General features: G+C 49.2%; 1 protein-coding gene across 1 annotated transcript in view; it reads right to left on the bottom strand.

The window, feature by feature from the left end:
• LOC146178893 (N-acetyltaurine hydrolase) overlaps positions 1 to 9,378 on the bottom strand; it is a 40,581-nt gene extending 31,203 nt beyond the window's left edge. Inside the window, exon 1 of the mRNA XM_084578632.1 lies at positions 9,213 to 9,378. Coding sequence (XP_084434758.1) covers positions 9,213 to 9,234 — 22 coding nt within the window. The 5' untranslated portion in view covers positions 9,235 to 9,378. The remainder of the gene's footprint in view (positions 1 to 9,212) is intronic.
• Between the last annotated feature and the right edge of the window lie 3,333 nt (positions 9,379 to 12,711).

The following is a 12,711-nucleotide window of genomic DNA, read 5'->3' as shown; positions in this document are numbered from 1 at the left end:
AGAAAGCAGCGCGCAAAGATGGCAAAGATCACTTGTTGCTCCGTCGAACATTGCCAAAATGTTTCCAAGGAATTACTAAACCGCCTCTAGAATCGCACTGTCTAGCAAAGGGAAACAATTTGTTAACAGGAATTTGTAGCCACTTAATGCACTGAACTACGTCGCTGTATTACTCAAACGCCCAGTGGGGTCATATTTCGTTTGGATTTACTAATAGGGTTTAACGTCCGAAAGATACTCAGGTTATGAGAGACGCCGTAGTGGAGGTCTCCAGAAATCTTGACTCACAGTTAAAGTGTACTAAAATGGGGTTACCCCAGGGTTAACGCGCACCGACATCGCGCAACACAAGGACGCCACTCCGTTTCACCTCCATCAAAACGCAGCCACAGGCAGCCTGGTTCTAATCCGCATACTCCGGTACAGTAGTAAACTGATTTATTTGTAGAAAAGGAAAGGCGCGGTAACTGTCTCACTTGTTTTCTGTGGACATCGCAACCGCGCCGTAAGGGAAGGGCGGAAGGCGGGAGTGAAGGTGGAAAGAGAAAGAGGAGCCGTAGCGGAGGGCTACGGAGTAATTTCGACCACCTGGGGGTCTTTAACGTGCGCTGACATCGCACAGCACACGGGCGCCTCTTCGTTTCGCCTCCATCGAAACGCAGCCGCCGAGGTCGGGTTCGAACCCGGGTACTCCGGCACAGTATAGTCGGGCGTCTTACCCCTGCACCACCCCGGCGGGGCTAAGTTGTTTTTGTGGCTGTAGGAAGAACGAAAGGAAAATGCACGGGCCTGCTGCTGGCTCTGTAGCTGAGCCACCTCCGCTGCCTCGTGCAAACAGACGAAAATGGGGGTGGCTGATCCTGGCCCTGATGGGGCTGGGACAGGTAGGTCAACGCCGCTTGCGGTGGGAACTAGCCTGCCACCGAATTTTACCTGTTGTAGGCCGTCATTGCACCCGCCACTGCTTCGGTTGTGGACGACGGCTGTTGTGGCTGCGCGTCTTTCTCTCCCTCTTCTTTTTCTTTCTTTATTTTCTCTTTTGTCCGCACGAGGCAGCGGAGGTGGTTCAGCTACAGAGCCAGTACCAGGTCCGTGCATTTTCCTTTCCTTCTTCTTACAGCCACTGCCCCGCCGGGGTGGTGCAGTGGTAAGACGCCCGACTACTGTGCCGGAATACCCTGGTTCGAACCCGGCCTCGGCGGCTGCGTTTCGATGGAGGCGAAACGAAGAGGCGTCCGTGTGCTGTGCGATGTCAGCGCACGTTAAAGATCCCCAGGTGGTCGAAATTACTCCATAGCCCTCCACTACACCTCCTCTTTCTCTCGTTCCACTTTCACTCCAACCTTCCTCCCTTCCCTTACGGCCCGGTCGAGGCGTCCACAGAAAACAAGTGAGACAGTTACCGCGCCTTTCCCTTCCTATAAACGAATCGGTTTTTTTAGTTGGTTCACAGGAAGGGAAAGGCGCAGTATCTGTCGCACTTGCTATGTGGACACCTGAACCGCGCCGTAAGGGAAAGGATCAAGGTGGGAGTGAAAGAGGAAAGAGAAGAGAAAAGGGAGCCGTAGTAGAGGGCTACAGAGTAATTTCGACCTCCTGGGGATCTTTAACGTGCGCTGACATCGCACAGCCCACGGACGCCACTTCATTTCGCATCCATCGAAACGCAGCCGCCATGGTCGGGTTCGAACCCGGGAACTCCGGACAGTAGTCTTTGAGGCCCTCCACTATATGGCTCCTTTTTCTCTTCGCTTTCCTTCCCACCCCCTGCTCCCAAATCAATCAGCTTTACGGCGCGATTCAAGTGTCCACAGAAACAAGTGTGACAGATACTGTGCCTTTCCCTTCCTGTGAACCAATTATTACTTATTGTACAGAGGAAAAGGAGCTTCGGGAGCAGCCGCACCGCGAGCGCATGGTGCGAGATCGAGTTGTTGGTGCAAAAACCTAGGACGGTCGCTACTGCGAGGTCTCTCTCGGCACCCCTTCGTTAAAGAAACCCGGTTACAACTTTAGGAGCATGCTAAGTCGACCGTTATTCTATCATCCTGGAGCTCCGCAGCCACACCATCGCACCTACTATGACCATCGACATGAGTCATCCCTCTGTTCCTTCGCCTACCCCCGTGTTAGCCCAGACGTGATCTGACAGCGGGACCCGGCCATTTTCAGCGGGACTGATGATCACGGTGTCGAGGATTGGCTTACCTCCTACGAGCGGGTAAGCAGCCACAACCGTTGGGACGAAGCCATGAAGCCCAACAACGTCGTATTCTACCTAACAGGTGTTGTGAGCCTGTAGTACCGAAACCACGAAGCAGAGTTTACCACCTGGTCTGCCTTTAAGCGGGCCTTGTCTGGTATCTTCGGCCGCCCTGCTGTCCGAAAGCTGCGCGCCGAACACCGCCTGCAATCTAGAATCCAGCTACACGGTGAATCCTTCACCAGCTGTGTAGAAGATGTTGTCAGCCTGTACACCCGTATAGAGGCGTCTACGCCGGAAACGAATCGCATCCGGCTCATTTTAAAAGGCATCGAGCCAGACCCATTTCAGATGTTTGTCGCTAACAACCCCAACACCGTTGCCGAGATCTTCACGCTTTGCCAGACATATGATGAGCTCCGCAAACAGCGCATTCCAGCACAACCAACATCCCTACAATCTGATTCACTTTCCAATCTGGCTGTGTCGGCGACCAGCAGCTCGCTGCTTGAACAGATCAAAGACTTCGTGCACGAGGAAGTGGCACGACAACTTTCCCTTCTTCATAGCGTTCAGGCTCCATCTAATCTGGCCCCAACCCTTCAGGCTGTGATGCTACCAGCCGTTCCTCAGCACGTTCCAGTCGCGGCGCCACGTACGCCGACGTCCTCAGATGCCCCCGCATCGACTCGGATACCTCGTTTCGCCCTCCACCGCCGCCAGCAGCTTTCAATCCTCCTCGGCCGACCCCTGTTCATTCTAACCCTTGGAGTACTCGTGACAATCAACCAATTTGTTACGAGTGTGGTGTCCTTGAACACATTATGCGTTAATGTCGTCGCCGCATCGCGCCGCCTGCGGATTACTCACGACCCTACGCCTATGCGCCTGCTGAACACACGCCACGCCCCTCCTCTTCCACGGACATTGATTCCGCTGCCGACCGACCACGTGCTTGCCGCCGTTCTCCATCACCGAGGAGCTCAGTTTCACCGCTGCGTCGGTACACCAACGCGGCTCGGGAAAACTAATTAGCGTAATTCACGAGGCAAAAACATAGACTACGTCGAACAATATAAGGTCTCGTCTCGTCCCTGCGAATGTGCTTGAAGTTGTGGAGGGTATGACTGTCTTGGCCCTCGTGGATACTGGCGATGCTGTGTCTGAAATGAGCCGAAAACTATACCGCAAGCTTTGCGAAGTGACGACGCCTAACTTTATTTGACATCTCGCTTCACGCCGCTAATAAGCAGCTTGTCTTGCCATATATCATAGAATTCGTCGTTCTGTCGTCGTGCTCACATGACCTCATTTCAAGCGAGACTTTCTCTGCGACCATCACGCCATCAACTGCGCTCGTGCCGAACTCGAACTTCTCTCGTGCAACGCCCCCTCGGATACTGACTGATTTCCTGTGCCCAGCAAGCTGACTGTGGCTGCCGACATCAGGGTCCCGCCACGCTCATCTGTCACCATTCCGAAAGCAGAATCTAATTATTCCGTCGCATAAAAGGAATGCCTAGCCATCATTTGTGCGATGTCCAAGTTTCGCCCATACTTGTACGGCCGCCCTTTCGACATCATCACGGACCACCATTCCTTGTGTTGATTGTCCTCCTTGAAAGACCCTACTGGCCGGCTAGCCCGATGGGCCCTCCGTCTCCAAGAGTACGATATTCGTGTCATCTATCGCTCCGGCCGGAAGCACAACGATGCCGACGCGTTGTCCCGCTCTCCCCTACCACCTCTCAGCACCTGCCGTTCCCACGTCGAATGCTCTTCGTTGACACATCCCTTGCTCAACATGACTGGCGAGCAACAGGGTCCTTGGATAGCTCGCCTTATCAGCATCCTCTCGGATGGCCCCACCAGTACCTCGGGCTACCCGCCGCCAGGATGCTCGCTTCGCAATTCGCGACGACCTCCTGTACCGCCGCAACTACGCATCTGGTGGTAGGAAATAGCTACTTGTCATCCCTGCCCATTTGAGGTCAGAAATCTGTGCGCTCTTTTACGTTGAGCCACAGTACGTTCATGCGGGCGCCTTTAAGACATACTCACGGCTTCGTCTTCGCTATTATTGGCGTGGTATGTTCACCTACGTGTGCAAGTACGTCCGCTCGTGCGCCAACTGCCAACGTCGAAAGTCTGGCCCTCACATCTCTGTCGGCCCTATGCAGCCTCTTCTTTGCCCTCGAGGCCTGTCGACCGCATTGGGATAGACCTTTATGGGCCGCTTCCATATACTGCTGCCGGCAACCGCTGGGTTATCGTTACCGTTAATCACCTGACTCGATACGCTGAAACCGCAGCTCTCCCTGAGGCTACGGCATCCCATGTTGCATCTTTCATCTTGTACCACTTCATTCTGCACCATGGTGCACCCCGCTAACTCTTGAGTGACGGAGGGCGTGTCTTCATTTCGGCGGTAGTGGAATCTTTATTGCAAAAATGTAACATCACCCACCGGGCTACTACGCCATACCATCCACAAACGAATGGTCTAACAGAAAGGTTTAATCGCACCTTGGGCGACATGCTCTCTATGTACGTCGCGCCTGACCATTCCGACTGTGACCGCCTCCTACCTTTCGTAATGTATGCTTACAACACCGCCACACAAACCACTACTGGCTTCTCACCGTTTTTTCTGCTCTACGGCCGCGAACCTTCCTCCGCTGGACACAATCCTCCCTTATCTGCAGAGGCATCCGAATGCACCACAGTCTCTGAAGCTTCCAAGCACACTGAGGAGTGCCGTCGGCTCACTCGGTGTCTGACATCTGGGAAGCAGGGTCGCCAACAATCACGCTTCGACTCTACCCACACTCCTGACATCTTCCAACCCTACTCTCTCGTCTGGCTTCGCGTGCCATCTATGACTCCCGGTCTCTCCTCCAAACTTCTGCCCAAATATCATGGACCCTATCGCATCGTCGATTGCACTTCCCCGGTCAACTATATCGTGGTACCCTTGAAGCCACCCACTGATCTCCGCCGACGTAACCGAGAAACTGTCCACGTCTGCCGCCTCAAGCCATACTATGACCCGCGTGTGTTATTATCGCCGTGAGCCGCCAGGGTGGCTCGTCTTTTCGCCGGAGGTAATCGTAAACAGGAAGATGAGCTTCGGGAGCAGCCGCACCACGAGTAGGCGCGAGATCGAGTTGTTGACGCAAAAGCCTAGACGGTCGCTTCTTCAAGGTCTCGGGTCCTCTTCGTTACAAAAAATTCTGTTACACTATATTATTATTATTATTATTATTATTATTATTATTATTATTATTATTATTATTATTATTATTATTATTATTATTATTATTATTATTATTATTATTATTATTATTATTATTATTATTATTGCAATAGCCGGGCGTCTTAACCACTGCACCACCGCGGCGGGTTTGGTCTCCAGGAAATAAAAGGTGTACTGTGGCGTCCGGAGCTGGGAACCCAAGGCTTTCGCCGATTACGGCGGTAGCTGGTTCCCATAGAGGCATCTATTAAAGCAGTCGCTGTTCTTGCCATTTCCGTTGTCGATGGCTGCTGCGACGCACGTCTCGTTTTTTAGTATCCTCACATCGTTTTTAAATGTCCTCTTTCCTGACGTGGCAGTCGTGGCTGCTGAACCGGATCCAGCCAGCAGGCTATAGTTCATTTTCCTTCCTTTTGTCGATCGCCACAGTAACAGTAACTCGAAGTATTCGGTGAACAACGCCAACGCACGTCGAGGGTAGTGATGTAGAATGGATCAAAAGCAAATAAAGGTGTCTTGCGTTGGCTGGCTTGTTGTGCGGATTCTGGATTGAATTGTTGGCTATGACTATAATGTCGCATGTTATTATGCGTTGTCATAAATACGTTATAGCCACTTAATCGTGACTGTCTTTGGTATTGGCTTTGTGGATTATGGATTGGATTTTCGACAATGACTTGGATTCCGGCTATGACTAATGTGGCCAGTCATTATGCAATGTCATTAAGGCATTATCGCCAAATAATGACTTGATTCTTAATTTGTCTTTGTTATGTGGATTGTATTGGATTGTACTCATTCCGCGGACAGCCACTTCCTGCACGCACCACTAATGAGCTAAGAAAAGCTTTTGCATTAAAATTCGCAGAATGAAAACGCGGTATTAAAGGCACTGTCACGTCTAGATACTATTAAAGCGAAGCTTAAGTGTCTTTATTTTAACGAGGAAAAGAAGCATTTGTCTTTACAAAGAAAAATGTAATTCCACACATCAGCAGATTCTAGAGCTACTGTACTCGCGAATATATGCAACGTTGGTGCGAATATGTGCAAACATTGAGCAATTTATTTCGCTAAGGTTTCTCCCCTTCAGTTGTGCAGCATAAAAGCATAAAACGTGGAATCGACGACTGCATAGGTGCACTTTTGCAGGAATATCCCTGCACGTGCACCCCCTTCTTTTTCTAACAGCACCCGGTTAATTCGCAACAATTTTTTTTTTTCACACTGACCAAAGATGATCCTGTTGCTTAGCACCCTTCCCTTCCTCGACCACGAATTTCGACAGCTCTCACCCTTCATTTCAATTCCTTGGAAACCCCTGCACCTCTGCACCATTATGTTTTTGTACACATATTTACACCACACTAAAGCTTTTTCGGCATTGCTTGCCAGCCTTAGGTATTTGCACACTTAAATAATGAATGTCGTTTTCATTCTTTGCATTGTATCTTCCCTCATGCAATAATGCAATGAAAGTTTCCGGGGAATTTCAAGTGTTCAAACACTGGATAAAAGCTACATGCTGCAGAGAGTTTTTTTTAAACCAGTTTCATTGCTCCAAAGTGCTCCATACTGAAAAGATCAGTGCTCAAAAATTCACTGCAAATTGCATTTTAACATTCGCATGCACTGCTTAAGCAACAGAAAGCGACGCGGGTGCGGCTTGAAAATACATCGCGCTTATGATCACTTGCACAGTTCTGAAACGCACGCTTCCTGAACACTCTGGTGGCTACTTTAAATTTGTGGTGCGATTATTTGTGTGGAAATAAGTTTATATATACTCTGCCCTGTCAATCCTTCCTCGCAATTCTCCTATTTCCGCTATCTTATTGACTCTTATTTCTGCCTGCTGCGGCTAGCCTACTTAAATTATTAGCTATTTCACGGCCAGTACGATTATTGGTATCCGTTTTGTACCACTAAAACATTGTACGAACTCCGCCGGGGTGGTGCAGTGGTAAGACGCCCGACTACTGTCCGGAGTTCCCGGGTTCGAACCCGACCACGGCGGCTGCGTTTCGATGGAGGCGAAACGAAGTGGCGTACGTGTGCTGTGCGATGTCAGCGCACGTTAAAGATCCCCAGGTGGTCGAAATTACTCCGTAGCCCTCCACTACTGCTCCTCTTTCTCTCTTTCCACCTTCACTCCCCCCTTCATCCCTTCCCTTACGGCGCGGTTCAGGTGTCCACATAGCAAGTGTGACAAATACTGCGCCTTTCCTTTCCTGTGAACCAGTTATTATTATTATTATTATTAACTGAATTGCCATAACGCAGTTTTCGAGCCGAAATCCGCGCAGCTACGCTGACATCATGTTACTTGCGCTAAAAAAAGAAAACCATTTTTCAAACCTTCTAACCATGAGGTTGCTTTTGCATACTGATTTCATCGAAAAACAGTAATACCGTCCCATTCGTCCCACTGCATTACGCGCACGCTTAGACCGCGCTCTGGACGGCGTGCGTTGATCCGAGCAGGTAACAAAAATGAAAAAATATTGTGGGACAGCACTTGCACAAACGTCTGTTCTTTTTCAGAACCAGCTGGCACACAGCGCGCGACGCTCCGAGCAACAATCAGCGATGATGATGATGATGATGATGATGATGATGGATCTATACAGATGAAAGAGTTGAAAGTTCACGCGCTGCGCTCACACAAATGCAAGTGCTTTCTCACAATATATATATATATATATATATATATATATATATATATATATATATATATATATATATATATATATATATATCAGCGACCGGGTGCTACAAATTATTGCTCAAATGACTGCCAAGACAAAAAAAAAAAAGGAACACGCGGAAAGAGCTTTGCCCATCGTGTAATCGATAATGCACAAACATCGTTCAGGAACGCCGGCGCCAGGGTTGGTGGACAGCCCGCGCTACCATCCATAGCATCATGGTCGCGTTTGTCACTCTTCTTATAGTACGCCAAAATATAAATAACCACAGCGCTTATTGCGTGTATATCTCTTTATGGTTATGTACTCTTACTGATACTTGTGTTGGAGTGACTCTTGCTTTGTGGTTGGAGAATTGCATGCATATGTATGACGCCTGCATCAGCAAGGCTGCGCTGCAGAGTGCTCTTGAGCGTAAAGTCCTCCGACGCGAACTAGACGAAATACTTGCGCTTAAGAGGCACTGTCGGTTCATAGCTGAGGTTGATTCTGAGTACGGCGCGGAGCGGACAAGGAAAGAACAAGAAAACAACGAGACAGGTGCGCCGCGTTATTTCTTGTTCCTTTCTTGTCCCTGTCCCGTTTCCGCCGCCCTCAGAATTGCGCTTAATGGCGCTCAAGAAAACAGCCAAGACAAGTGGCAAAGTACAACCGAAGTGCGGGGCTGATTTTGAACATGTTTAACTAAAAAGCGTTGGGCAGCATCTTGTTTACAAAACCCGCGCGCTACCCACGAGGCTGGGGTGGTCACGTGATCATGGATTCACCCGACAGCTAGCGACGAAGGGTGCCAGAGTCCGCGTGTATTGCGCTAATAATTCAGCTAGGTTTTACGAGCCTAATACAGCTGACACAGGGTATCAGGCGCGACAGAGTTGCCTGGCTGATGTTCTTGCAAACTGTATCGGTTGCTCACAGTTTTCAGGAAGCACTTTCTAGCGGTTTCAGTTAGTCAATAAACCAAGCAGTGGCAGCCTTGTATGTGTGCGGACATGAGGAGGACATAACACAGGACTCCAAATAGTATTCAGCAGACAGCGCTCACCTGTGAGTGCCTTTCCTCGCATTGTTAGCGCGTATAAACGGCCGTTCTGCGCGACTGTTGTGGGGCGTTGTACTGCCAGCTGCTTTTTATCTCGAGCGCTTTTCAGGGCAGTCGCCGCCAGCTGTAAAGATAGCAGCACGTGAGGGGAACGAGACCCACCGCCGCCGCCGCCGCCGCCGATGCGAGAGCTGCGACGCCTGCGGCGGACCCAAAAGGTGTCAACCGTGTACTCTGTCCCACGCTTCTCGGGGAAAACTCCGGACGACAGAAGCTGGATAAGCAACTAATATTACGTTTTCAGACGCGCAACGTTGGCTATAGCCTGTCAGGGAGTGAGAGAAAGAAACGCGCGCCTCGAAGCGGGGCGGGGCGCCCAAGAAGCGTGCGCTACGAGAAGCTTTAAATAAAACAGTCAAGCTCCGCAGCCATAGCCTCGTTTCGCCTGTAGGGTGTGTCTGTTGCATTACTGCGAAATGCACTTACGCTCACCACCACCGACCAAAGATCCTGCCCAATCTTGTTTGCGCGGTCGCTCTGATTGGCTGAGCTGTTTCGCGAGGTCACAGCCCCGTGTGCTCGCGCGGGTAATTCAAATCAAGGCCGGTATTAGCGGCTGCAGGTGCGAGTCTCTCCGACGGGTTTTTCAAGTTTCCCAACCAACAGAGAAAGAGAGGCGGAGCCTATGACTAAGCAGTTGGCGTCCATGACCCCTTGCAGTGCTTTCACAACCGATCGAATTCAAACCCGAGCACTCGGATTCAGTAGTAGAGCGTTTCAACCCCTGAGCCACTGCGTGTTTCCTTTATTTCCTGTTCACAATGAAGGATACAATAGGGTAAAAGTCTCAAAGTACAATACCACGAAGAGCGCCAGCGAAAAGCAAGGCTTCACTGTTTCAAAAACGTTTTAGGTTAGCCTGCTCGATCAAAACTGGGATCCAGTCCGGTTTCTCGCCTTGGGCATTATAGCTTGTTTTCAGGCAACACTTTCAGGGCAACACTCCCTCGCTGAGCGAGCATCTACGTCAGCGTGTCTCACAGCCAATCTCGTTTTTCATAAGCTGGAGGCAAAGCAACATGATTAGGTCGTACGGCACACCCAGTCGATACATGTGCGCCATACGGAGTGATTGACAGGTCCTTTCTTGAAATCCTTTGCAAGATGTCCCAGAAAAATACTGCATCAAAGCGGTCAAGGAAAATATGGCATATGGTTATGGTTTCGGGTTTATGACAAATCAATTAGTTAACGGATCACAGTACAAAGAAGCCTTTTTACCTCAACTTCAAGCTAAACCGCTTTATAAACCGCATTCGAGACCAAAGTCTCCTCGTAGTCGCGCACTGCGCTGTTGTTGTTGTGGCTGTAGGAAGAAGGAAAAGAAAATGCACGGGCCTGCTACTGGCTCTGTAGCTCAGCCACCTCCGCTGCCTCGTGCGGACAGAAGAGAAAATAGACAAGAAAGAAAAGGAAGACGGAAAGACGCGCACCGCAACAACAGCCGTCGTCCACCACCGAAGCGGTGGCGGGTGCAATGACGGCCTACAACAGATAAAAATTCGGACAGGCTAACCCCCGCCGCATGCGGCGGTGACCTACCTGTCCCAGCCCCATCAAGGAGCCCGCCTGCATAACTGCGTTGATACCAGTGTCAACGGCCTCTATGAAGCGACGCGCTTCGTTGCTGGCTCCGAGAAGAGTCACTACAAGTAAGCCACAGTAAAACTGGGAAAATCGCATGTAGTTGCTTTAATGGGTACATCAGATGCAGCTTACATCGATCAGCGTATACTATATTTCAGTGTTCGTAATATAGGGCGTATACAGTCGTGACTTGTTAATATAACTTCTGTTAATGTATGCTAATGTAGAATATGGATGACTCGTATTATAGACCGGGGGCCAAGCTTCTGCAAATGTATTTCCACCTCGCTAATATGGAAGCTCGCTGTCCGCACAATGGACAAGGAACAGTATTCACAGAACCCATTAACACCCACGTACTTTCATCGACGTAATATGGCCAACGATAACAAAATCTCTACAGCTCTAACTAGATTTTTCTTCTTTTTTTTTTTGCGTTTTGGTGCAGGGCGCTAGATGAACACAGTCAAACAGTGGATATATCGCGCTGGCTGGTACGAAAAGATATGTGTGTCCCATTATATGAAACACCAGCTATGGCCCCCCCTCTTACTTTCAATGCAGTTAAATATTCAAAATTACTAAGTGATGAGATCTTTTTTCTATTTTTATATACACTGCGAAGTTGTCCAATTAATGAGTTGACTGTTTTTCATACTGTCCGATCTCTGAGATCTGAACTATCTGCAGCTTGTAACGCGAAAATAAAAACAGCTTCCGGCCGAGTGCTGTTATATAGCAATGGTTCCTGGGATGCGAAAATTTGTAGTAAAGGCAGTTTATCCAAGCGGAACTTATAAGCGTATCATACACCACTGACTCCTCCATTTGCACCACTTTATTTCAAACGTATAACGGCGACTGGTACAATTGGTTTGTAGATTAATAAATTGTTTAATTTCTACTTCACGGGCCACTAATACGCATGAAGTAGAGATTAATATTTTTCTGCGAGGGACTGTTTTGCTAGCGGGAAGCAAAATGTTTATAGTAAAGAGGTATGACACTAGCACAACTGTCAAAAAGAAACGCTTAAAGTGAAGAAAAAGATTTTTTTTTTAACGAGCGAGTCGGCTAGGCATGACATATTTGAAGAAACGTCCATAAATGTCACCATCTACACTGAGATCGAAGGCCGCTGAGAGCGCAACAAGCCAGGCAATATGCGCACCGTCGTGCTGCCGAACAATTTGACGCTATCACACCGTCTCGGAAGATTCGTCCGTGTGGTCTTTTTTCTTTTTTGATAGCCAGCATATGCATAATTGATTACCGCTAATCAATTACAGAAAAAATACCGTAATTTCCGGACCATAGTGCACAACTTCACGGAGTCGAAATGACTGCAAATCTCGTAAGACGCATTCCAATTAGCCAACGATTGCTAGTTTGTTTTGGTTTGTAGGGTTTAACGTTTCAAAGCGACTCAGGCTATGGGAGACACCGTAGTGGAGGGCTCCACACATTTCTATCACCTAGGCTTCTTTAACGTTCGCTGAGATCGCACCGCACGCGGACGCCTCTCCGTTCCGCCTCCATCGAAACGCAGCCGCCGGAAGTCGGGTTCGAACCCGGGTACTCCGCAGTCACTAGACGCTATGGAGCCATCCTTGAACATCAAAGAGCCTTAAGGAGGATCTACCCACCTCCCCACGAAGACCTTAATAGAGAGCATTCGGTTACCTGGAGACAGCTACAGACTAAATGCATACCCCAACCTGAGTCTACTCAGTAAAATCTATCTCACAACATACGAGAATAAATTCCCACTATGCGAGGAACCTCGCATACACTCTACCATGTTACATGGGCGTGTCAAAAAACAGAGGTAGCGCCAATAAACACCACACCAACA

The sequence above is a fragment of the Amblyomma maculatum genome, chromosome 9, assembly GCF_055883805.1.
Source record: "Amblyomma maculatum isolate TAMU_Amacu chromosome 9, ASM5588380v1, whole genome shotgun sequence".
In the NCBI taxonomy this organism is placed as follows: domain Eukaryota; kingdom Metazoa; phylum Arthropoda; class Arachnida; order Ixodida; family Ixodidae; genus Amblyomma; species Amblyomma maculatum.
The sequence above is the reverse complement of the archived record's forward strand: the minus strand, read 5'-3'. Positions and strand labels throughout refer to the sequence as shown.